The 27,872-nt window shown below is 40.1% G+C and overlaps 1 protein-coding gene across 1 annotated transcript in view; it reads left to right on the forward strand.

Annotated features, from left to right (window-relative positions):
- Window positions 1-27,872, forward strand: part of LOC149288500 (FAS-associated factor 1-like) — a 98,267-nt gene that overhangs the window by 56,695 nt on the left and 13,700 nt on the right. The window contains exons 12-18 of the mRNA XM_089491668.1: window positions 165-260; window positions 626-755; window positions 1,348-1,411; window positions 2,412-2,493; window positions 6,894-7,048; window positions 16,863-16,999; window positions 18,538-18,626. Coding sequence (XP_089347794.1) covers window positions 165-260; window positions 626-755; window positions 1,348-1,411; window positions 2,412-2,493; window positions 6,894-7,048; window positions 16,863-16,999; window positions 18,538-18,626 — 753 coding nt within the window. The remainder of the gene's footprint in view (window positions 1-164; window positions 261-625; window positions 756-1,347; window positions 1,412-2,411; window positions 2,494-6,893; window positions 7,049-16,862; window positions 17,000-18,537; window positions 18,627-27,872) is intronic.

Here is a 27,872-nt window from a genome sequence, read left to right on the forward strand (position 1 = left end):
AAGGCCATGTTATTTTCTTGCTACTAGAAACCAATCCTTGGGCTTGCCAATACTGTGCTTCCACGTTAAAAGTATATATAGCAGCTGCAAGGCATCCAATTATTTCTAATTGAAATATTGTCAACTGTGTCACCCTGGCTCATCGTTCTTGTGTTCTTCTGCAGATGACGCTGGTGTCTTCAGGAATCAGCTATCCTTGTCACCGGTTGACGGTGGCAAGAAGGACATCCCCTGTGCAAACCAGAGAACAGTCAGAAGAGGTGAATGTTTTTTATTTTAATGTTTAACTTTTGCCATTTCTGTAAAGCAACAGTTCTAGTCAACATGGGACCTTAGTCATCTGTGCTTTTATTCATTGACCAGAGCTACGCATGAATGTGGGGTCAGTGTTATGTCCAAATGGTCATTCTAGTCAAATAAGGGTTTCTAGGAATTCTATTAATGTTTCTGCCAGGAGAGAACTGGTGGTAAAAACCAACCCTAGTACAGATAGGGTGGGTGATAAGTATAAACATTTTACTTAAGTCTTAATTTTAGTGGATACTTGTTAGCCACATGCACAATTTCTGTTGAATTCTAACTATCATTAATTATTCTGGGTCTCACTCGGAAGTCCCCTTCCCAGCAGTGCACAGACATACACATGATCAGTGACAGCGACGGAGATGATTTTGAGGATGCTACAGAGTTTGGGGTGGATGACGGAGAGATCTTTGGCATGGCTTCCTCTTCCGCACTCAGAAAGTCTCCAATGAGTAAGTGGCCATTCCTCGCAAATACAAAAAAGTAGATACCCGTCAAAGTGGAGTCCTGGAGCAAAAGGGCCAAACGTGACGCAATCAGCTGTGGGCACTGTAATTTTTCACCAGAGTTCCACATTTATACAGATTATTCAAAGTATATCAGTGACAGGAGCAATTCCAATCACAGTGAGAATTGTTTTTAAATAACAATTTATTATTACTTTTTAAAAATTCTAATCTAGGATTTGATAAATAGGTTTTGACGCTGCTCTAAAAACACTTCTAGCTCATGTGATTATTAAAGAAACAGACACCCCAAGCAAGCAATAAATAACAAATATATAACAAATATTATGGAAATGCTAAATTGCAAAGAGATAGGAACTGTCGAATAAGTACCATTATTTACCTAATCCCCCCTCTACACAACAAATGTACAAGAGTTGACAAGCACTGTATTTTACATTAAAATTTTATTTTAGTTTTTTGCAGTTAAATACTTATGGTTGTAAAAACAGCTAATGTCACATTGTTCATTTTTTGTCTTGTGATTGTTGGAAAATAGAACTTGGCCTTCACTCTGAATTTTGTTTTGTTCCCAAAGTGCCTGAAAACGCTGAAAACGAAGGTGATGCCTTGCTGCAGTTTACAGCGGAGTTCTCTTCCAGGTAATTGCAGGTTATAAGAAGTAAAAAAGAATAAGAAAATGTTATTGCCGTCAGTCCTATCTTCCTTAGGAGCACAATCATGAGATAAAGTACAATGAAATTATGATGTCGTTTGCATACAAATATCAAATGTTCACTTGACTTGTATTTCCTTATATAGGGTAATAAATGCACGACCTATAATGTGAATGCTCAGCGTTTGAGTGATTTAAAAAAAACAAATCCCACCCCACACACACGCACGCACGCACGCACGCACTTTATTTTCTGAAGGTCTGATCATTCGTATACCCAATAATTTGCAGACAGCCCCTTGGGGAGATTCCTGGCAGTGGACCTTGTGAAGGACTAGGGTCCTCCGTAATGCTAAAATATAGCTGTCTGGGAAGAAAGTCACTCTTTTGACTTTGCAGAATTTGAATCAAAATGAGTATTCCTTCTGTATAACCCCAGTTTGTTCTTTGGCCGTTGCGCTTAATGTTCCAAAGCAATGGCAGGATAGCGGTGTTGGTTATGATGACGTTTGAAGCCCCAGCAGGACCTCTTAATTTCTTCCCTCTGCACTGCTCTGCTCCGTCTGCCTTCCAGTTTCTGACACCCCAGAAAGAATTTGCTTGAAAATCCAGGGAACTGGGAGTGGTTGTGGAAAGTCAGACTACTTAAGTGTTCATACATAGATGACGGCTTTGGAAGAATAACCGGAATTTGCTCTATAAACCCTTTACTGCAGCTTTTAAGTGACAGGGAGCATTGGGGAGCAATAATTACAAATTTCTTTTGCTTCACTTTGCTTGATGCAGCACTTATCTGGTGATGTTTCATGAGAGACCCAAAGTGGAACAGCACCTTTAAAGCATAGCATTTCTAATTATATTCTTCCCAACCTGGTGGCTTGTTAAGGATCTTATTCAACCCCACTTTGCATTCTTTGAAGTATTGCTCGGTTTCAGTTTCCATCTTTCGAATTAACCTTACGTGTTTTTTGTTTCTACTTTTGTAGATATGGCGAATGCCATCCAGTGTTTTTTATTGGATCCCTAGAAGGTGCTTTTCAGGAGGCGTTTTATGGAAAGGCAAGAGATGTAAGTTCTGAACTTGCTAATACTCCAACAATTTGTAGGGTGTTGAAAAAAATACTTGATTTAATGGGGTACGCTTCAGTTTGGTTTATTGATTAGTTTGATATTAGGGGCAGAGCCGTCATAAACTAGCACTGTGCGCAGAGTCGGTGATGGATCTCTGTCTAGTTTAAAGACACGGCTGTCCCTCAACACCATAGTATATAAAGTGTATATAGTTATATGCTTTAAACCCACATACAATTACATTATGTTTACTTATATAGCACCAGCAGATTCTGTAGCTACTGTTACTGTTATATGTAATTAAAGGAAAACATGACTCCATAGATATCTATGTATGTCGTGCATCAAGCCTCATAAGAGTTTCTTCATACCCAGTGTTATTTTTATTAAGTTCATTAAGATGTTTTTTAATACCGTATATAGCAGCAGCAGCAGCTGCCCACAATTACTTATCAGGTTGTGTATATATTTTTTTATCTACTTTATATGTTCTGCCCACTTTCATATCACACTTCAATATAAAAAGCTGAAGAACTGTCAGTAGAACAGATGACATGAAGGTAGAAATTGAGTTTCCAGAGTCAATAAAAACAAGATTGAAGGTTTAAATCCCCCGCCAGCCTTTTTGAACTCCTCTGCTCATTAAATGTTTATTGGAGTGCCTGGATTAGGGGGGATTTAGGGAGCTTCATGAACTGGTATCTGCTTAATCACTAAGTAAAACACTGCATTTGATAACGTGTTTCTCACGATATCATACCCAGACCCATTTTAATGAAATCCCCTTCAGGATCCAGTTTACGGGGGGCCATTTGCAGTCCGAAAATGTGCTTGTGATAGTCATGTGACATCTTCACTATCCACACGTGTTCCAGACGTGTCAGAATGCTGCTAACAGATTTCATCTGATGTAGTTGACGGCACTGTTTCATCTCTTTATCAGAGTGCAGCGCAACAAGACTGGGAATCACTGATGATGTCACAGGACTCCATATGGAAATCTTTTCATGATGATGTCATGACTCGGGACTGAGCTGAACCCTCCTTCTTGTGATCTCATGATTAGATTTTGTCTCTTATGCGTTATATTTATATTATAGCCATGCATTAGGGTCTCCCAACCAATAACACCAAAACTGTTCAAAATATCTGAACGATAGTTATGGGTCAGTTGAATGATTAATAGCCTTAATAGCACAGCCGTGCGAGGTCTTCATACATGTTCCTGGTGTTTCTTGAAGGCACCTAGGAGGTATGCTCGGCATTAAGGTGTCTGCAAGCTACAGAGTAGCTACCGGCCTTCATCTAAAACTCTAGAAATTACCAGAGATCATTCGTTCCGCGGTCCGCTAAGTTCTATATTGGATCTCTTTGTAGGTTGTATCCTGAGTCACCGTCCACTTGCACCACATTTGCTCTTTGAACTTAAACTTGCTAGAAATTCAAGATTGCCTCCTGGGCATAGAAATGGCTTTTAGCGCTCGGCATTTATTTTTGGCTCGGCAATGAAAGAATTTGCCAAGCTGAGGCATTAGTCCAGAAAGAGGAGACTTTGTACTTCTCCCTAATTGGGTAGCTCTCATTTAGTGAATACCTCTATGGGGAGTGTTTACTAGGAGCAAAAAAACTCACGCATCATTCCGTGGATTGTATACTTCAACGTGTAATAGATGCCATTGCCTGCTTAGTACATCTGCCCCTAACAGTTGCAGTAGCAGTTGGAAATAAAAGCCGATAGTGTAAGTCCTTAGAGATGTTTATAGTGTTAAAAAAGGAGTATCCTTCATTATATAGTTTCACTTTATATTCTTAAATTAATATGCATCAATGCGGAATTGTCTTAAGTAAAAGCAATCCAGGAATAATAATTTTTATTATTATTATTGTTATTATTATTACTTATTTTAATCCCTTTGAGTGATTACCCTGGATTACCTTTTTAATAGATTTTAGAGTTATCTTCAAACCGACCCTGTGCTGTTTTTTTTGTTTTTTGTTTTTTTTTCTTTCGTTTTTTTCCCCTGATTCAAATAAAACAATAATTATCGCGCCCCATTAAAGATGGCTGCCATTCGGAAATTCTTTCTTTTGAGTTTGGAATGCGGAGTATGCGCAGCGCTCCGGCCGAATCGTGGAAAATGATCATTCCCGTGTTTAACTTCTGTGTTCTCTGCCATATGTTTCGGGATTGAATTATTTGGAGCAACACGACATAATGCATGCAAATGCTAAAAATAGCTATTATGGGATTTACTGAAAAGGCTTAACCCATTGTTTCACGAGCTTCGGATACGCACTTAATAAGCCAGCCTTGGTTTGTTGTTTTTTTTCTCCTGTGGTCGTTGCCAGCGGAATGCAGATAACCTTTTCGTAACTTTTGTGTTAGGGATAAAAAAAAAATACTGTTTCCCAGCAGGTTTCTTTTTTTTTTTATTTTTTTACACTTTTAATTATTTAGTATATTTTTTTTTTTTTGTTTTGTTTTTTTGCTTCCATAGAACGGGACAAGGGGGTGGGGATGAGTGTTCAAAATGCCAGCCCTTGGCCACAAAGCGGGACCGTGACAAAGGACAGATTAAAGGCTTTGGGGCAATGTCAATGTGGGTTTTTCTCTAACTAAACACTTTGCTAAGGTTTCCTTCAGGGGGAAATAATGAAGGCCGCGCAGGGGTTTTTCAAGACGTTTTCTGGGCTCTGCACCATCCTGCATTCGCCTGTCTTCCCAGCATGGGTGTTTAATATTCCCCGGCTTTGTGAAATGGTCCAGAGGAATAATAGTTGGGCTCTCACCGCAGGGGTCGGGGGCTTATTCTAAGGGCCTAATCACTATGTAAACACATCTTTTCCCTGCTTTCCTTAGAATGGCCGAGATTCTAGCACAGTAACTTAGGATATCGCATGGAAGTTTCACTTTGAAATGCAGAGCAGCTGACCCCGCGGACGGTGTCTGATCTTCCCTTAGCGCCTTTTCCTTTGTTTCCTAAATTAAAGCCGGGACCGATCAATGAACGGATCTTTAGCGCTGAATTTTTTCTGGAGGAAGGGTGCTGGTTGGAAAGGGATGTGCATGGGAAGTCCGTGGTATCGTCTTTACCGTGGTGAGCGTCCTCGGTATCGCTGCGGAGCTCATAAAATGTCACGGTCGCCCAGTGGAGATCGACACACGTAAAGTGATTATGGTCACAGTAACCTAATTCCTGCTAATAACTTTTTAGAATGGATTAAGCATAATCTGTGTTCTCTTTTAAACTTTGTTCCTTGTCCCTTTGGAAAGTAATAATCCCCCCTCCCCCCCCATGAACTGTTTCGATGTTGAATTTCATATTCCGCAGTAAGCAGTATGCTGATTTAACTCTTAGAGTTCCAGGGGTTGGCAGGACATTATTCTTTATACCCATCTGGCACTGGGAAAGTTAATTTATTGTCCAGATCTGGCCATCGTAGCCTGGAGAGAAATCTGGATTATTATTTTTTTATTTTTTTTTTAGACACATTGCTTAGTCATGCACAAAATTAATTGGTTAATTATAAAATGGAGAAATCCTAAACCTCCAGCAGGATTACGGCCCTCATGGACCGGTTTGGACATGCCTGATTTAACCTCTTTGTTCTCTGCGGAGTCTACAGTAGCTAACAGGTTAAAGCTGTACCGTTTTAAGCATAAGATTTCTGGTTAAATCTACATGTTTCATTTACTCCAAGTGACGCCAGCTCTAAATAAAATGTACATCGTTTAACCCTTTCAGAGATAGAAGGGGGGACACTCAATGGGTTTACTCTATTCCATAAACAGTCTAGTACAGAACTATTATTTTTTTAATGCCTGTTTAAGTCCATTTTACTGCATTATAGGAGTTAGAAACTTTACCCCCCTGGCTGCCTCTACTGTAACCATGAAGCATTAGTATGCCAGCTCCTTATTCATGCCCAGCAGCACTCTCGCTGAAGTCACCGAAGCAGCAGCTATTACTCCCTTACATTTAATTAGGAATTCTGCTGAGCGTGTGAAAGCATACTGAGGTACGCTCCTCGTTTTCACGTACAGGCAGCTGGGGGCGGAGTTAACTGAGCCGGAAGTCTCTTTAACTTCACTAAAATGTGGTGTATGGTTAGAAATATACCTGCGCACACATCCTTGGATTTCCTTATTGCTCTTTGCGTTGCCACGGACATTTTTTAGAATGATTCTAAACAAGTTTAGAATCATGCACATTGTATTGTGTAACGATATAGGCAGGGTTGTATGCATATAGCATGTTGAGTGCTTTGACATGGCGTGCCTATTGAAATCCATGCTGTTTGCGAATAACTGGGTGAATGTTATTTTCTCCCAGATTACTCTACATAGAGCCACCTGTTAGGCGTCCTTCTATCACCCGTCTTCTGCTTTTTTTCAGAGGAAGCTTCTTGCTATCTACCTCCACCACGACGAGAGCGTGCTCGCCAATGTGTTCTGCTCGCAAATGCTCTGTGCAGAATCCATAGTGTCGTATTTAAGCCAGAACTTCCTTACCTGGGCTTGGGACATGACGAGAGAAGCAAACAGAGCAAGGTAAGCGATGACTTGGACCAGAGCCTTCCACTGACTGCTGCTGGACACAAAAAATATCATAATATGTAATTAACAATCTTTCTTCTGGGGTGTATTTTGTTTACATTTGATCTGTACACACTTCCCAGCCTAGTACAGGAGGGATGTGTAGTTAAAATATCCGGTCCCAACTTGGACTTTGCTCTGGTGATATGGTGGAGACCACGTCGGGATTTGAGTTTTCATAACACATTAATGACTATAGCTGAAATAACGGCGGCTTTATGCTACACCACCTTATCCTGTCACCTGGTCAGTGTACAGGGTTGGACCACCGGAACATGTTTTCTCATTTCTTCATTTTCCTGTCTCGCTTCCATTAATTAAAGATGCACAACACATGACACAAGTGGTCACTCTACTGAAAAAACCTCAGTGCACATCAACAGGACAGTGTGCAATATGGTGGCACAGTAATTAAAATTCAAGTCTTTCTGACTTACTCCAAGATCTGGAGTGATGACATCATTAGTTAAGTCGGTTATACAGATAAAGTGACGTCACAACATCTCCAGATTTGTTTGACAACTGATTGTCACCAGTCACTACTGTTCTTCATCCTTGTTTGTGGCCTGTGAGTCCCTCCACTGGCAGTCACTGTCCATGACAGATTAGATCATGAAACATACAAGAGCCAAAAGGATTACAATTAATTGAATTTTGTTGTGGTAAAGTTCCACTTTTATTCATGTGTAGGTTTTATTTCCAAATATTACGTGTGTGTGTATATACTCAATTATATATAATCAATAAGGGAAAATATTTAAAATTTATAATATTCACCTAATCCTTGGAAAATGGATATTGTCCTCCTCGTTAGCTAGTAACCCTATTGAAACTTCCAGACCTGCATGTATAATAGCTAAAGGAGTTTCTCTGAATTTTGAACTCTATGAGCACCTTTACTGATTTATATCTCGCATTGCCAAATACCGCACTTCCCCTAAAGCTCTTATTGCGGAGAAAATGAAGCAAAACGTTTGTGGAAGAAGACCCGGAGACACATTTTGAAGTAAACTTCATCTTCGGCTTCTGTTGAGGAAGGTCTTACACACTGCTGTGAGCATTCACAGTCACGAAGGCGTCCCTCCCAACCTTTTATCCATAACCCAGTGCAGAATGAAACGCTATTCCGTAACCATCTGTAGCGGCTCAATTCAGATGGATACCTGCTGTTGCTTTGTCGCGCACCCTGTTTGATTCCTCTGCCCCTTTTATTTAACAATAACCAAAATTGCGGTGTAGTTTCATTAAGGGAAAAAAGCCATGTTTCAGAGCGTTTTCTGTGAGTGGCAATCGGTGGCCATGTAATTGCTTTGTAATGTTTTACTAAAGGAGTTTATTAAGTAGCAGAACTTGGATACACTAGTAATAGGAGTTTACCGGCTGCACGGATAACCTGGGGTGAGTACCGCTACAGGAGCGGCCCTTCTGAAACGGCACACAGCTGTTCATTATTACTCCTGCGTTACACATGCTTCAGCACCGAGGGCACACCACGGATTAACCCTTGGATTGCAGTTGATTGCAATAAACGGGCCAGCTCCACGGAGAGCAGGATCAGCACCAGTTAAAGCCTTTTCCACCTTCTGTTCCATGTGCAGTTTTTAACATATTTCCGCGTGTGCGTTTTAACAGTTTTTCCTGTACAAAAATGGCCAATTTAGTCACCCATTTCAGCGCGACTGTAGCGTACTGTGTGCTAAAGAAAAGCTAAATATGGGTTTTAGTTACTGTACTCCATGTGGGCTGGCCTCTTTCCTATCGGTACATGTTGCTGATGCACTTAGGGATACCTATTTTACCTAAAATCCAATGCTAATTATAGCATGCTTCTCAGTTAAATAATTAGCCTAATAGACACAGTAAGGCAGACACAGTTTTTAGAGTACCACTTTGTAGGCAGAGGCTATGTCAAAGCATAAATCAAAGCTGTTACCTAAACAGTGGGGTTTATTCACCAAGTGTGAGTTGCAGGGTGATGATGTTTTTAATTATTATGTATATTATCTGCATAGATCAACGTGTTTATGTTTAAAGGAGACCAAAGGATTCCAAGCGTCGAGAACTAGCTTTGTCATATACATCAATCAGCTATAACATTATGACAACCCTACTAATATAGTCTAGGTCCCCCTTTTGCCGACAAAACACCCCTGACCCGTCGAGGCATGGACTCCACTAGACCTCTGAAGGTTTGCTGTGGTATCCGGCACCAAGACTTTATGAGCAGATCCTGTAAGTTGTGATTTGGGGCCTCCATGGATGTAAAACAAAACGAGATTCATCAGACCAGCCACCTTCTTCCGTTGCTCCGTCGTCCAGTTCTTATGCTCACGTGCCCATTGTAGGCGCTTTTGGCAGTGGACAGGGGTCAGCGTGGGCACCCTGACTGGTCTGTGGCTACATACGCAACTTGAGCTACAGTAGATTTGACCACACGGGCCAGCCTTTAACGGTGTCAGTGGTTACATTGGCTGAGGGATAAAAGTATTCAGCCCTTGTATAAAACAGTTCTCTTTTTGCAAGCTTTAATCTGATAAGTCTGCTCTTGTGTGCTCCTTGTCCCTCTCTCCCTCCTCTTCTTAAAGTAATTAGCCATGTTCACAGGTGCTGACCCTTGCTGCTAACCTCTTTAACTGTTCTCCAATCGAGTGAAGATTCCCTGACCATGTCCTCACAGCTCCCTCTTCTGCTTCTTTACCCCAGGTGTGTCTCCGGAGAGCTTTCTTCTTATCTGCTTCCCACAGAGGGAACATATTGGAGATAATAAATCCAATATGCTTTATCCAACATGTTCACACCCAACAGGATAAAAGGACAGGCTTGTCCTGCAAGGGATCCATAATCTCTTTGTAACGCATTATGATTGATAAATGGCTAGTTAGAGACGGAACTTATCTCCAGGGAAGTATTAGAAAGAAGGGATGGATCCGAGTTCCAATTTAGTGTCTGTTCTGTACCATATAAAAACTAGTGCCGGTTGAGTCGTTGGTCTTTGGCCTGATGGGTTAAAATTCCGATTGTAGCATGTTTTGTCATAGAGATTAAATTAGCAGAATACAAAAATGCACCGGCCTCTGGGCCTTGGAAACTCCACACCGTGTTTACACCGTCTGACCCTAAACATTGCTAGTCATCATCGTATTGGACACTTTTAAGAAGTGCCATCTTCTTCCCTATTGGTAACTAAAGTCTGTCCATTTCGAGGTTTTGGATTTGTTTTTGTTCTTGTAAAGCACTCCCAGAACTGGGCCTAATAAAATTGGACCATTCTCAATCTGAAGCTCAAATCAACAGCGCCATGTATTATCCCCTTCATAAAATGTCCCACTATAAAACTCAGGAAGTCTCCTCTACGATTTAGGATCCCCCCCCCCGACCTTTATTATCATAGCTTATTTATAAAGCGGTATATTTCGCAGACTTATACAGCGGGGACTGAGCGAGCCTTTATTATCTGTCCGGGCACTTATTATTATTGTTATTCTCCTGGAATCGAAGGCCAGCTGTGCAGGAACTCTGCAAGAGAAGCCGAAGATTCTCCTTTTGCATGATTTATCCCAGTCATAGTCTCTCTTTCTGCTGGGCTTTTGATTATAGTGTCCGTCTTCACTGAACGTCAAGATCAATTTGCAGCCTGGTTTAACTCGAGGTTTGCATTCCGCCAGAAGCGATTGTTCGTCCGCACAATGCCGTGTGTTCCTGTAACTTCAGACGCTTTCAGAAGGATCATGACTAGGGCAGCATCTAATGACTTTATTAGTGTTGAGTTTCAGAATGGCTCAGTAATTGTTCACATCTCTTTGTTAACTGGCCATAATTACTGCACAGCATTGTCCGGGGCTGCACTTGTGAATACTTTTCTTAATCGCACCCAAAAAAAAAAAAAAAAGGATAAGAGGTGAAAGTCTCTGAAAACAATATACAAGCTGGGCTGGATATGCTCTGGGGTTTAACTGTTTAAAATACCTTTCTTGGCCTGTCACAAAAACAGGTAAACTAACCTTCTCAGGAAACTCTTGATAGGATAAGAACGTGTGACCGGCTTAGCGAGCCCTCAAGGGTTCGGTTTTCTCCTAATGATAGGTTTGCTGCAGTTTCCCAGTCCGCTCGTAAATGAGTTAAACAGGCACCAGGAAGATTCTCCTTTCACAAGCTGATAATCCGATTTCTGAATGGCATTGGTACAGTACAAAAAGAAGATACCGGTTTGGAATCTTGTTCCTGTCCAGGTGAACAGCTGTCGGCTCGTGGGAATCTCAAGAGGGAGGCAATTATGTGGCTAAGAAGTTTGTTCTTTTTTGTAGTGTGTTTTACAGTTGTTAATAACAGTTCTTTTTTTTTTTTTTCTCATGCTGCTGAAAATGCCATCATTTTCTCTGTGTGTTATTTACTTCTGTCCAGGAGGGTTCATGGCACTTATATGTTGTACCCAAGAAGCTGCGCCTATTACGTTAACGCTAGCAATCACTTGTGCCTAAGTGCAAGTTTGCGAGCCGGGCTCTCTCCACCTAATGTCTCGGTTTGTCTTAGTCTGTCAATTCTCGTCTTGTCATACCCCTTGAATATATGTATTGTATTAAGCGCTGCGTAAACTGTTGGCGCTATATAAATGAAAGATAATAGTAATAATAAGTGATTGTGTGGAGACAGTTACGAAGCTGTTTGTTCAGTGATGAATTACGAAGCTTGATACCTTGAGTTACCAGACTTCTCCTGGAGCTGGGCAAGTCGGCTTTGGCACAACAGTACGACACCCACAAAGCACTCGCTGCATCATATGAATGATAAAATTGTCCATGGTTAAGTGATGATGGAGCACTCATTCTCCAGCGTTGTTCAGACACACACAACTCTGCATATAGGTTAAAAAAGCATTATTCATCCATTTGCAGCATTGATACAGGACCTCGTTGTGAATACAAAGTTAAACTCTATCATAGGACTAACTCGCCAAGCTCCGCAGGTATACAGAGATTGCATGAACGAAGAAAAAAAAAATAGGCCAAAAGTAGTTGGTTAAATACACATATTTAGCTGAAACAAAAGTGTCTGAGTAACTTTGATGCAAGGAATTCTGGGATTTGTAGTTCAATAACATCTGGAGTTTCAGATTTGACTACCAGCCTCTTCAGACATATATTCTACATTTGCTCCAAATTTAACGCATACACACTAAATGTATATAATACCAACTCATCCCCTGCAAAAGGCTTCCCCGATGCGGCTCAACTACTAATAGACAACCTGGAATAAAGACTCCACAAATGGATCCTGCTAGGAGATATGGGTCCTTGTTTATTAGTTTCCCTAAAGAACTCCTATCTACTGGGGATTGCAAAGGACTTGATAAGTTAAGAGGATGTCGAAGTCAAGAACAAATCTAAGTTTTATATATATATATATATATATATATATATATATATATATATTTACAGTAGGGCAGATGTCCATGGTTCTTTTCTGCAGTCAAGATCTGTGTTTGTCTTTCAGTCGGTATAAATGCATAATATTTTAAAAATAGATTTAATTTCCATTCACACGTTTTAACCTACTATATTGCTTCCATTACAAAGTGTCTTTTAAATGACTATCCTAGTTCAGACAGGTCCGTTCTTACAATATGAACTATTAGTGTAATAAGTGATGGTTACAGTACGTAACGGCTAGTTTAGTGAACCCGTTTTGAGGCAGGGCCGTCTATTTACGACTCCTTCGTGGTTTGTGTTTGGGGGTTTGAGTCTGTTAGCGCGCTGTTCTCAGGCTTTGACCTATTGTTGGTGTAGTGCACTTGAATTCCTGTTAAGTGTTGTACTTGTGAAGCCGTCTCCATAATGGCCCTAGTGGATTCAATTTCCCTCTGTCAGGATTGAGAGCACTTGATGTTTGGTGAAAAAGGCAAACTGCTTGTCTTAAGCTTTGCCTCTTCACAGAAACTCAACATTTTAATATTTCTGCAGCGAGAGCTTCCTTCGGTTCGCTCTTTTTGACCCCAGCACCCTCCAGTAATTTGTTAAGAATCCGTCTGCTGATCCTTCTCATGTCCCACACGCGGCTCAGCAAGACGATTAGGGAGATTTTCCGCCCTTGACATCAACCAGATGTAGGAAATTAATTTTACTTAATACTGCTTCAAGTACAAATGCTCCTTAGACGCCTGGACAAGTGGAAGAACAGCCGGAGTAGACAGCTGGGGCGGGAGTCAAAATGGTGAGCCAAGTGCATTGAAAACAGCATGTTAAAGGGAAAAAGTGCGCAAAAGATCACATCTGTGGCTTAAGTAACTTTATAGGGGTAGTCCCGCTGTAGGAAAAAAAAATCACATCTTTTTTACATTTTGATACCACATAGAAACCATTTGGCTCACTTATTCTGGCCATTTTCCATAATCGGTGCCATATGTCTATTCCATGCATAATTCCCTCAATGTATTACCCTCAGCCCACTGAAACGGTGGTGAATCAGATGCTGTGCGATCATCTAGATCTTGTAGATTGTAAGCTCATTTGATCAGGGGGGGCCCCACTTACGTCTTGTTCTGAAGATCAAATTATGTTATGCCCCATTTACCCGCTGTACAGTGCTGCAGAGTAGGATGACGCTATATAAAACAAAAAAAATAACCTGTTGATTCCTTTTTATGATAGGTTGGTTACTAAAGTAGGGTTAGTATGCTTTGCAAATAATCACACTCCCTGAACATTGTTTCCTATTTAATTAAAGTAGTCTTCCAAATGAGTGTGTTTGTGCAACATAAATTATTTGAACAGGTTTAGTAGGTTTTTACATACATCTGATGAGTATGGAGTGAGAATTCTGTAATCTCTGAGAAAAATGAACAGAATGCATTTTTTCACCTAATTGTATATCTCAGTAAGTCATTAAATATTATCCAAGTATTATTGAATGGGCTTGACTTTAGCAGCACTGGGAGCATTGCAACCCAGATCCAGCCTGGACCAGAACCAGTAACGCTTATTCCGTGTCCTTGTCGCCTCCTCCGGACGCCCTTGGGGACCTCTTTCTGCTATGGGACTCATCCGGTTCCTATACCTCTACTTGCAAATAACTCTGAGATATCTGAAGCCAAAGTGTTAGTATTTTCAGAGAATGATGCTGGACATTATAAATTATTTGGGGCTCAGATTTATGCAAATTAATTAGATTCTGACCTCTTCTTCAAGTCAGTTTTGTAAATCACCCTTACATTTTGTTTCCTGAAATAAAGGGGAATGAATATGAATATATATATATATATATATATATATATATGTATGTATGTGTATATATATATATATATATATATATATATATATATATATATATATATGATTTATGTGCATGCATTTATTATACAGATGTAGGCTTGGTGAATATGCAAAGTGCAATAAAGATTTTAATTTTTTTTTATTTTATATCTGTTCTTTTATAAGGTTTAAAGGGCTGTACTAGTCAGCTCTTCATTTGTGAAATGTCTTTTTTTGTTGTTGGTCCATTACATTTTCGGTTTTAGGGACTACAAAGGTCCGCACGCGGTAATGAGGGTGACTGTTTTCTAACAGAAGCATTTACAGAAATCCTCGACGTTGGTTTTCGCAACATTTTTGCAACTGTCAATTAAAATACAAACTGAGAAAGCTGAAAACCTTTTGTAAAAATGCCTGCGTTGTTTCTTTATCCAACTAAATATTTGTATAATTGAGATAGAACCAAGGATGGCGGGGTGCCTGTTGCCCTGTGTTAGCCACAATTCACCTCCCTCCATACATAGGAGGAGACCTGGATAATCCACATTCCGAGCTGTGAATAGGAGCCCTGTTCCATGCCGCGACATCTGGCTCTTTTGATCAGCTCTGCAGGCCGCTATTTTGGCCCAATGCTGGCTGGACTTTGCCCCATGTTAACGCAAGCGATCGCTCTTGAGCTTGTCCCAATGGTCAATCTACCATATTGAGCCAGAGCATTCTGTCCTTAGATTACGTCCTAGCTGCCACCTGTCTCTGCTTTAGCCTCCAGGTGCCATCACCCAACGGGAGTTTGAAGCTGGTACATTAAGTAGGAAGAGACAAAAAAAATCTTATAGGTTCAAAATACCAAGCTCTTCACAATATTTATAATAATAATAATTTATTTATCTATTTATAATAATTTATTTTTTTCTAACATACTTTATATTTTTGTACTAAGAACATGCAGATGATAAAATATAAATACCTTTATTTCAGTCCTTGCTAAAAATTAAAAAAATATATATTCTTAATCTATTGACGAATTGTTCCTTTAAAAAAAAAAAACCAAAAAAACTTTTTTTTTAAATATACGCAGCAGTGTATAAAACTACCCCAAATGAGTAGAAAACTCGTTTATTTATTGTCTTTATTTTACCAATGATTAAGGTAATCCACATGGGATAATAGAATCATATGAATGCCTTATTAGATTGTGTTTATCATTAATTAATCATATCCTCTACTCCACCACTTCTCACATTTTTTATTCTCTAACAGTAAAAAAACCCACTCAATTTAAATTGTGTTTCTGGAAAATAATTAAGTATTAATAGACCTCTTTCAGCGGTGAGTTCTCCGAAATTTCCACAGTTTTGCCTTTTCTGACCCATGTTATTAAAACTCTATTATTTTTACAGACTTTATTAAATTGGATCTTATTAAAGCATTCCGTATTTGCATTTGGTCTTTCATAATTCATCATTATTATGACATTTACTTTTACCTTCACATCTGAAAACATATCATAAGCTACCCTTTTCTCTTGAAAGAAATGCTAATTTCAGACAGTCCTCTAATGGAAGAGAAAAGCTATATCAGTTTTTTCATTTATTTCAGATCGTGGTACGAATACTAATGCCAGACTTTTATATGCTAATATCTAAATGCCTTTTTTTGGTTAAATGCGTGAATGTAATGGAATTACTCATTTTTAATATGTATATTTGTACTTTAAAATTGTGCCACCCTATATAACTTAAAAAGAAATTAAACACGTACGTTTTCATAAACAGCAGGAAAATTCTTTGAGGATATCTTGTATGTTTTTTGTGTTCTGCAGAAAATCTGCAGAAAATAAGTGAATTTAAATATTTCACCTCATTTACTTCACTATGAATTATCAACCCTTGGTAAGTTACTTCAAGGTGCAATCAAATGTTCCCCCTCACCAATTTAACTTATTTTGGGCCAACTTGGGCCTTTATGCAGGAGAAATGTTCAGGTATGAAAAGTTAAGTCCATAAGGTGAAACGCACCTCGACCCTGTTACATATTGACAATTTAGTAAATAAGCTGCCTTTTTAATACAGAATTCAAAAAAATTATGAATTTGAAAGCTACACAATCAATGGTGAAAAGGACTATTTTGATACAATTAAGAGCAACGATAAGACTAAGAAAATTAGTTTTCAAAAGAAAAAAAAAAATAATGCGTGTATATTGTGTATTATTAATAATTATGGGCGCTCAGCCGTTAGTCTTTAGGATGTCCCATTTACTCACAGTCTGTAGGATTATGCATAAAAAAATAATATATATAAAAAATAAAAAAAAAAAGGCTGAGGAAATGTATGTATGTCCAATGTAGTATATTGAAAAATATCATTTTTTTAAGTTTATTGAAAAACATCATTTTTAAGGGCACAAGATGCTTGTCTTGATCTGAATCTCTGCATCATTGACAACCAAGTGGGGTTAGGAATAAAATGGATCTTTTTTTTGTTTGTTTGGGAACTTCTCATTATTTTCTTCTTACCGTGCAGGTTCCTCACATTGTGTACCCGGCACTTTGGCAGCGTGGTAGCGCAGACTGTCCGCACGCAGAAAACCGACCAGTTTCCACTTTTCCTGATTATCATGGGGAAGAGATCATCCAACGAAGTACTGAACGTAATCCAAGGTACTTTGATTACAACTGGGGAAGTAAACCTAACGATTACTGTAAATTATAATATGCAATTAAACAAGATCTTTCCAGCACTGGTTCAGCTTTCCGTGTGTCCATGGGTGCTTCAGAAGACAATCGATGTAGAATCTGGCCAAGTTTCTTCATTTCTTTTCCTTGCTGTCCCTCTTGTATAGTCCCTGATAGATGTTTAATTTTCAAATTTGTCTTTAAATAATCCCAAATTGCATAAAATGCAAAGATAATAGTGTGTATATATATATATATATATAAAAGCATATTTATGATACGTTTATGAACCCCTAAGCAGGAATGTGGGGTTCAATCTTTGTAGTTTGAACAGCAGATGCTAATTGCCTTCAAATACCAGTCCCTAGCAGAGTGACTTTAGTCCATTCACAGCAAGCAACGCTTAAACCTGGAAAACACAATTTTGGTAGGAATGCAACAATTTAGGCAAACTGGTTTCAGGTGTGCAACATTTCACGGCTTTAATGGGATTTGATGGTTGAATTTTGGATCAAAGTGTGATGTTGCAGACCCATGTTGGGACACATTTTTACCATTTACAAAAATCATAGCAACTACCCACAAAGGTCATAATTAACACACTCACTCACTCACTCACTCACTCGTTCACCCAAATTCTGAAGACAGCAGGAAGATTTTAGAAGGGAATATTTTCTAAAAAGAAAAAATATCACTAAAACAATTTACCTTAGTTAAAAAAAAAATAAAAAATATGTTTTTGTTATCCTTGTATGGCAGTTTTTACACATTTCTAATAATAATAATCATCATCTTTCTATCACTGGAAAACATGTGACATGTAGCGGTGGGTTCAGCATGTCTAATTATACTCAATGTCTGGTTTCTACACCAGTTATAATATGTTTCAAACATCGTAATAATACAAACTGAGCAATGAATCAGTAAGAGGAAGGAAAGTATTTTGTGCTTGGATAAAAGTTTATAGCATAAGAAATACATCAGTCTATTCGCTAAAGGGAGAGTTGTGTTTCAGCTCCTTGACTTCACTATACATTATGAAGGGCCAAGACAAATTTGAGCTGCAGAACTTGGTCCTGTATAATGTATAGTTAAGTCGGTGAGATTTTTTCCAATGTCTCCTTATACAATGAATAAATCATATACCCAATATCTTTTTATACTAGTAATTGTATTTGTTTGCCACCCAGCTACCTTCTAATCTGCTATTTTATATCTACGTGTCGGCTTTGCTGCATAACGAGAAAGGCAGAACACTTTCTCAGCAATTATCTCCCGTATAATCTTTTAAACGGGAGCTGCTGTTATATATTTCTTTCTTTCTATATATATATATATATACAGTTCCTCCGCCATTTACTAGAGTTACGCAGTGAGAATGTCAACCTGGAGTGTCTCATCAAGTTGGTCAATTAAAACCTTTTCTAATTGGGTTTCATATTTTTAATCTGCCATGTTTCTAAAACTTGCCCGCCGCTAATTCCTCTCTGATTGACTCGCCTCCGCACTTATCTCGTTGCCAGGGAACACATCCGTGGACGAGCTCATCATGAGACTGATTTCAGCGATGGAAATATTCTCCGCTCAGCAGCAGGAAGACATTAAGGATGAGGTAAGGCTCGCCACCTGCCGCGGCGCACCTGCCCACGCCGGGGAGATTGGCCGCTAATGGTACGTTGGTTTATGGTGTAGGTTTCACTCTATACAGTCAACACCGGTATCAGAGCCTGAACCCAAGTAAACCAGTAGACGTCTCGGAAATTTTTGGTAGCTCCTGTAGCCTTTGCAGCAGCTCCTCTGTAACTGTAACCCAAGCGTCGATCATGTCGCCAAGAGCTGTATTCCTCTGCTCCGAAGCTACAGGTTGGTTAGCTCTATATAAATACACAGAAGAAGGCTAGAACTTTTATGTCTAGTATAAGAAGTAAAATAATGAACTTTATCCTGGAGCAAACAAGAACCCTTCCAGGACAGAAACGTGCTAGAAGTTTGGGTTTTTTTCTGCCCAGGACAGTAGAAGTCATCTGCCCCCTTTTGTCACTAAATGGACCTTTACCAAAGAGTTGCTTTTTGTGATTTAAAGGCTGTAGGTGCTAGAGGTTGCAATGTATAATATAAGGGTGGCAGGTTTCACATTGATCGGTGACCCAATTTATAAATACAATTATGCTGAAAAGATCACGTACAGTCTGTGATTACAGTGACTTCATTTGAAACTAATAGTCCGTCGCGGGCCACAACTAAGAAAATACCACTGTGTGCGTCTCTCTTTGTATGACTTAATGTCAAGGGAAACTTGTCATCTATGTGTGTGTATGTATGTATATATATATATATATATATATATATATATATACATACCGTATTGGCTCGAATATAGGCCGCACTTTTTTCCCCCACTTTAAGTCTTTAAAGTGGGGGTGCGGCCTATATTCGGGGTCTAGCGCCGGGCAGGCAGTGGGGTTAGGATACAGATCCCCCGCAGCGGTGCAGGGGACCTGCATCCTACTCTCCGATACGCTCAGACAGCCTCCCCTGCCAGCACTTTCCACGGGGGGGGGGGTGCCGGCACGGGAGGTTGTCTAAGCGCATCGTGCGGACGGTCACCGGCTGCGGAGGCTGTTTACCCGCATCGCCGCAGCCGGTGACCGTCCGCACGATGCGTTTTACCTCTGCCCCCAAGACTTACCAGAGCAGACTCCCGGGTGTCTTGCGGGGCCGGCGGGGGACATCTACGCAATACGCGTATACAACTTCTGGTGCCGGCACATCCACTGAGTGCCGGCACCGGAAGTTGTATACGCGTATTGCGTAGATGTCCCCCGCCGGCCCCGCAAGACATCCGGGAGTCTCCTCTGGTAAGTCGGGGGGGGGGGGCAGAGTGGCAGCATATCTCGAGGGGGGAGGAGGACAGTGGCAGCATATCTCGGGGGAGGACAGTGGCAGCATATCTCGGGGGGGGAGGACAGGGGCAGCATATCTCGGGGGGGAGGACAGTGGCAGCATATCTCGGGGGGGGGGGAAGAGACAGAGTGGCAGCATATCTCGGGGGGGGCAGAGTGGCAGCATGTTTTTTTTGGTGCTTTTTTAAAGAAAAAAACTTTTTCTTTAAAAAAGCACCAAACTTTTAGGGTGCGGCCTATATACGGGGGCGGCCTATATCCGAGCCAATACAGTATATATATATAGCTCCAGTGGGTGTTGCACCCCACTCCCTATCATTCTAGAAAGAATCAGCAGGGTTAAACCAGATTGAAATCCATTGATTCTTGGGACAATCTGGTAATGGTACCTGGCGTGTGTTCCGACCTGTATGCATTGTGAACTATAAGAAAATGTGTGCGTTGTTTAAAAAAAAATAAAAAAATAAACCTTATAGGCACAGGTGTCTCATTCTGTCCATATTCTTTCCAGCTTTCATAAAATACAAAAGGTTCTGGGGTGATCGTATACATATAAGAGCCAGCGGGTGACGGTAGCACGTTTTGGATAAGTAATAGATGAGATGGGCTACTTGGTTCTCATACCTCATCAAAGCCTTTAGTTATAACCACACTTTTCTATTAAAACTATTAAGGTTGAAATGCTGCTTATTTTTTTCCCTTTATTGAAGTTCAGCGCCATGAGAAAAATCAATATTTTTCTTTTTGTGGCTTAGTGTTCTAACACATGGAAGTTTCTTAGAAATCCCATCGTTGTCAGTCCTTTTGTTAGCGTCCTGCCTGTTCTTTGGAAGATCAAAATGTATCCAAACGCAAGTCCCTTTCAAGCCCGACAATAGCCAGCAGGATACAGACTGGCTTCTGTTGCCGTTTTCTTTATAGTTACATGTAGTTAATGAAAACCACAAGACGATAAACACCGTTTCTTTGTACGGTAATAAAACAGTTTATTTTTCTAGTGTTTACAGAGCTTTCGAAAGATTTTACTGTGAAGTGACAATATTTCCCGTAACCCGCATTAAGAATATTTTGTAATGAACAAATATGTGCTTTTGGCTTGGAGTAAATCTTGCTTAATAATGCCGGAAATTAAATTGGGTGTCAGAGAGCAGCAACAAGGACCAGTAAATAAGTATTTTTTTTTTAAGTCTTTTGGGGACTATTTATGTCTTTAAAGTCAAACTAGCAGCGGAAAAAGCAAGAAGAGGGATCTTACAGATCTCTGGACCTCCCCTGGAGATCCCATCTCCAAAGAGATATTGCGTTCAGAGAAGGGCTACTAAAATGGTCAATGGCTTACAGGATAAAAATGATAAGGAAACGCTAAGGGATCTCGATATGTATAGCATGGAGGAAAGAGGGGATGTGATAGAAATGTTTAAAGTACAGGAGGTGACTTTGTTTCAGAGGAGGAGAAATGTTAGAAGGTTTAGATGTAATGTAAGGATGTTTTACTTTACTGAGGGGGTGGTAGATAGATTGAACAGCCACCAAGAGTTTAAGGTAAGGGAATTTAAACATGCATGTGATAGGCGTCTCGAAGATGAGACCAAGGACTTTACAGTAGGAAAAGTGGACTGGATTGGCCAAATGGTTTGTTTCTGTTGTGAAATTCTATGTTTTTGAGCCTAGATCTGCCTTGGTTTCTCTTGTGTTGCTCTGAGACATGTGTTATTACATGTGTTTGCTCTGAGACATGTGTTATTACATGTGTTTGCTCTGAGACATGTGTTATTACATGTGTTTGCTCTGAGACATGTGTTATTACATGTGTTTGCTCTGAGACATGTGTTATTACATGTGTTTGCTCTGAGACATGTGATATTACATGTGTTTGCTCTGGGACGTGTGATATGTGTTTATTTAGCGTATAAGATGAAGCTCCATAGAAAAACCTACAAATTTGCATTGAAGTTAAATCTTCCCGGCATTTCTCCGCCACAGTTGGCTGCAAACCCTGCTGCTGACGGATGGGTTTAGTCTGGAATAACAGAATTGAGTAACACTTGAGATTGTGACATTTTTACCCGACGAGACCTCGAGCACTAAACACGTACGGTTCGAACGAGCGCACCTGAAGCTTGCCCAAGGAAGCAGTCTGGGAGGATTACAGTAACACTTTGTGACAAGCTTCCCCCGGGTGCGGCGGCCGCGGAGCGACCCGGCCCACGTGAGAAAGCCCTGCCTGCGCATTCTTACGTCTCTCGTTCAAAGCCTGTTATTGCAGCGGGACTGAACGTTGCATAAACTTGGCACAGGGAAACTTTCGCAGCCACCTGAGTAACTTCAGCTTCCACCTGTCCCTTTGTTCGTTCCATTAACCCTTTCTTGCTGCCATAAGCTGTTCTGTTCGATTCTTTAATCAGTCCAAGTGGATTTTAACCCCTGCTATATTGACAAACTTCAGTAATTAACGGCAAGAATAGAGGAGAAATGGTCAATTCTAGAAACGAGCCATTTTGGCAAAAAGACCGTTGCCAAGAAGTGCAGGAAAACCCTTTTTTGTTTTCTTGCACATGAAAGTGATACTTCCAACGCAAACTCATTTACAGTAAATAAAACTACACTAGTATTTGGGTTCCGTGTTCTTGTGTGTTGTAGGGTAAAACTTCTGTATATAAGATTAAGAATCTGCCTACAGCCCCGTTAACCCTTGGCGCGATCGAGAGAGACCTATCCAGAAGACTTACTGAAAATACAGGATATTAGATCGCTGTATGATTTGAAACAAACACGTTTTCACATATTCACTTCCATTATGTGCGATTTGGCATATCTTGTTGTTTTAACTGTAGTGAGACCAACAAAAAGTTTCTTTAAATTCCTTCAACACTAATAGCATAATTTGTAGTAAAACCTTAAATACAGGACATAAGAAATCCCCCCCCCCACACACATTTCCCATATAACCTCCAGGCCGCATGCAAATTGCATAAAATATCTATCAGATCCGACCTACCATGGTACCTACAGCTTGGGCATAACTGGCTTTATCTTCATTCTTTATCTATAGGTTCTTGCGCACTTAATAATAAATAACCCCTACGAGGTCAATGGGTCATAACCCCAATAGGGTCAAAGTGTTAGTACCTCTAACTACATGTTTGCTGGATTAATTGGCCAGTTTTTTCCCCCACCTTCACGTTTTAAAGATTTTCCACGTTAGTAAATTCCATTTTTCCCCAGCCCTCCTGTAAACGGCAAACTGAACATTAAAATTTCATTAGCCTTAAAGTTCTTCTTTGTTGTCTTAAAGTAATAGGTAGCCTTTTTTGTTGTTGTTGTTGTTTATCCCATGCAAAGCGCCATTCAATGAATTGGAACTGCTCTTTAATTTCTACCACAAGGTGAGAAAATAAGAGGGATTTCAGAGGTCTATAATGTGAAGCCGCGGATCCAGTAAGTTGATGAAAATTGGAGAATTTCACCCTTACAGTTGTTATCCCCTCTGCTAAATGGTGAGCATAAGTCCTGTAAGCCGCGGAGGAAGGCGCCGGGCGCCCGCAGACAGATGGCATTATTATGGGGTTTAGTGCAGAATGGGATTTTCCGTCTGACATTTGTATCGGCTTCTTCCCATGCCTCCACGTAATGCCGCTGCCAACAGCAGAGCTTATTTGTTTGCATTCGCCCGTCTCTTTAAGCGAGAAAGGTTTGAGGATGTAGTGAAATGTTACATTACTATTGTGCGCGGCGGATGAAAAATATTTTTACCCCCGCCTGTATGCTTTCGCGCTGACAGTTATTAGAGCTTAAACCTGAAACGTAATATTTTATATTAAATAGAAGGGAGATTAAGTGGAGATCGAAGGCATAACTGTGATATTTAACAAATGTATGCGGCAGCCAGTGCTCCTCTGCGGAAGCGTGATCCCCCCGCGAGCTGCTCGTGTCACCTTAAGCAAGAATAACTACAATCAAACAATTCCATGGTAAAAATATGAAACAATAAAGAAAATCGCCCAAAACTGACTATATATATATATATATATATATATGTATATATGTGTGTGTGTATATATGTGTATATATATATATATATATATATATACACACACACACACACACATATCTACACACAAGCTCTAAGGACTTAATGTATTCTTACCTATTGTACCCCAACCATGTCTTTATGAAGGCATCTGTTAATACTAAAAAGTGAACGCATCATAATAAATGTGGGGGGTTTTTTTGGGTTTTTTTTAGAAGGGCCTTCTTAAAATCACCTGAATTTTCCTAAATATGGATTTATTTGTACACTTATATCCTGTGGGCGCTCCTATATTACCCATTATAACACACACACACACACACACACACACCGTCGTCGCTGCTGTTTTAATGATATATAATATTTTCATGATATATAATATTTAGTTTGCAGTAGTCTCCCTTTTTCGTTTTCCACACATCGTCCCTTCAGGACTTTTCACAAATTATTTTTAATCTGCAAATTTGAATCCGTTTCATCTGCTGCATCAATCAGTCCTGAGTATTTACCCCGAATATAATATATCATATATAGAGAGCAGAGCTCTATTACAATGATTTCTCGGTCATGGAATGGGGTATATTCCTTAGAAATAGACTGGTTGTAATAGTTAATTTTGTTTACTGGCTCGGAGACCAGCCTGGAGAGTGGGATAACTGCACCGACTCCGTTAAATTCTCGCAGTAAAACGTTTTGCCGCGGATCAGAGGCAGTACATTGATTTTTTTGATTTTTTTTCGTCTTTCCATAACTGTAATCAGAAAAGTAGATATTGCATTTTTCGCTAAATGCCAGACAGGGTGGGTGAGGTTCCTATAACATCTTAACAGCCAGAAGGTCACGGATTGAAATCCCTGGGAACCTGCTAAGCCTTTTATCCAGCAGATAAATAAAATGTGCAGCAGTAATAACGGGGAGATGTATTTATTACCGCATAAAGCACTTTGTGATCGAAGGATAAAGAAAGCTGTATGAGTGAAGATATTACTTTTTATTGCCGTTATTATTCTAACTGTGCTGTTTGTTAGAAATGAATTGTGCTGCGGGACGCGCATGCAGGCCCTTTACTGCGTGGGAGAGATCTGCTAAGGGCAGGTGCCGAGGACTGGTTTAAGAGAGATGCTACGCTGTATACGCCTGTTACAGTCCCCACCATACTCTCATAATCTGCCCAAAAGGACACAATACCAGTTTGGTTCCCATAATGCGTGATATAACGGTGGGTGTCCTATGTATGTCTGTGCAATTGTATAGCGCTACGGAATTTGATGGCGCTATATAAAACAACAAATAATAATAATAATTAAGGAAACTACCCATCTTCAGGGTGGATGTTACTGTGGATAGTAAGCGGGATGCAGTCTGGTACTGAACTCATGTATCTGCCAAGTATCCCACTTTTCTCTTTAATGTTACACTTTGTCTAGGAGCTCATAGGGATCTATTCACTAAATGGAGAGTACTATGCAGAGTTTGCAGTAGCGTTGTGTTTCAACTCTGGAATTCTATACATTATGAAGGGCGTCTGCTGCTGGGGGGACTCGACTAACCCTGTATAATGGATAGTTAAATCTATGATCTTTCTTCAGTCTCAATCATTAAATTACACATTTTGCAGGGCCAGCTGAGATGTTCTTGCTGGAGGAACCTGCGAGTGTTGCTCCCGATAATAAATAGTAAAGTAAAGAACGTGAAAATCGAAACTCTCCTACCAGCTCTCGGTTTAGTTAATAGACCCCAGCGTGTTCGTTGGGTATGGGTGTATTCCAGGGTTCTACAGCCCTAGAATTGTGTATAGAAACAGCATCAAGTGTGTTAGAAATGAAATTGTGTAAATGAGATATATTATTTCGTGTTCCTCCTTGAGCATTCAGTACTATGTTGTATCTTTGGCTGCCTATAGACCACTGACATGCTTACAATTCTGCCTACTCATCATATAGTATAGAAGAATGCCACCTTTATTAGATCACTGGTAACTCTATGACCTCAAAGTACATTTATAAGACTGATCTCTCCCCGTCTCTCACTGTACACATCGATAGGAATCTTCTTCGGAGGTTTAGCCTCTTTCGTCATGGTTTCTCCATTCTACTTGAACACCCCCCCCTTTGGGATTTATTAGGCTAATATTACTGTTGATACTAATTGCAAATACGCAACTATCACCCAGCTAAATTCTAATGACTGCTACTTGGTCCGAATAATTATTCATCGGGTATCCACTGCATGCCTCCTGCTACTGAAGATTAAATGTAAATTTTTGCTATTTACACATGTTCGGGGCCATGAAATATTTAGTATATCCTCGCCGCGGTGCGCAGCCTGTGTTCTGCCCGGTGATGAGCTCCTGTCCCCTTAATTCACCGCAGGCTTGCGCTTTCTCTTACACAAAAGAGGTCAGCGCCGCTGCTTCTCCCCACATCCAGCCGTGCAAGTAATTACCGGCGGTCTCACCTTCCGATTCACGCGAAGCACCGGAGTAAGAAAGAAATTTCTGATAGCGGCAAACTCGGCCGACCTGCCGCCGGCAACTGTTGGCAATGAATACACAATTCCTGATGTTTGCCGGAGTTTATTGAGAAGAACACTAGGTCGCTTTGTGACATTTTCTAAACAGAGCTCGTAAGCAGCTCCACCGCCGGGCGGTGAATTGAGCGTAGTCCGGCATCTGCCTCCATGTTAACCCCTACAGATCTGGCTATGGTAGCCGTGGGCTGTGCCGTTTCTCCTTTTAATAGCAAAGTCAGGGCCCATCAGGTCTACCTATTAGTTCAGCTGTGAATACCTAGTTCAGTGCTCGGTCTTGTCTTAGATTCAGGATATGCCACATGCCTATATTTAGCCTCTACCACTTCCCCTGGGAGGCTGTTTCACTTATTTACCACCCTCTCAGTGAAGTGCCTTCATTGTTTAATCCACAGGTCCAGTTATACCGTCTATAACTTCAGACTTATACGCTGCTCGAGTACTGTATAGATATTAATAAAACCGGTAAGAAGATAATGAATGTACTTTAAAGTACTATTCTTTTTGCTTGAATGCGCGGCCAACCTGTGTGCCCTATGTTTGTTCAGAGAAGAGACCTCTATGGCTCTGAAATCTTATGGGATTCTACAGTTTTGTTCAATGTTGCCCCAGTAATATTTATCATATCAGTAATATTATTCTATTTATCAACATTAACATATTTATCAAGATGCAAATCAAAGTATATTTCATGGAAAGTTTTTATTTTAAGTGCTTCTCTTTCAGTCCACCATTAATGTACATGAAACAGTATATTCTTATAGTGTAAAAAAAAATAAATATTTTTGTAGCAGTATTTTAAAAAAAAATAATAAAAAAAAATGTTTTAATAGAGGGCCCAATCCCCCACTATGTAGCAGCTGGGATGCTCGGAATATATAGCGCCCCAGCCAATAGGAAGCCGACCCTATGATAGGAAAGAAATGAATTGATCAATTTGGAGTATTTCTTTAAAAAATCTGAAACCAACCAGAAATATTTTTATCTTAAATGTTCTTTGTATAAACGTGCACTCACACAATGATAAACCACTTTAAAGTTCTTCTGTTCCGTTGGTCTGGATTCGCAGACTGGTCAGAAATATTTTTGCCGATGCAGAATTGTGGAACTATGAGCCATCGACGACTATGTCCAAGTTTACATACGATAAAAATAAAACCTCTGTACGCCATCGATCATAAAGTAGCATTCTGAGTGCGTAAGAATACCGTGGCACCCAATTTGGCATCAATCATATTTTAGTTGTATCTGAAGTCACTTTAAAAAAAATCCATTGGGAAAAATGCATTGGATCCTATAGTTTGCCTTCTCATCCATACCAATAGGCAACGATAACAAAGATATTCAAGCATGATGTTAAATTAGATTTAACGCAGACCCTAAAAGTCTCATTTAG

This window comes from Sceloporus occidentalis, unplaced genomic scaffold (genome assembly GCF_023333645.1).
Source record: "Sceloporus occidentalis isolate IW3139 unplaced genomic scaffold, rSceOcc1.0.p SCAF_51, whole genome shotgun sequence".
Taxonomy (NCBI): Eukaryota; Metazoa; Chordata; class Lepidosauria; order Squamata; family Phrynosomatidae; genus Sceloporus; species Sceloporus occidentalis.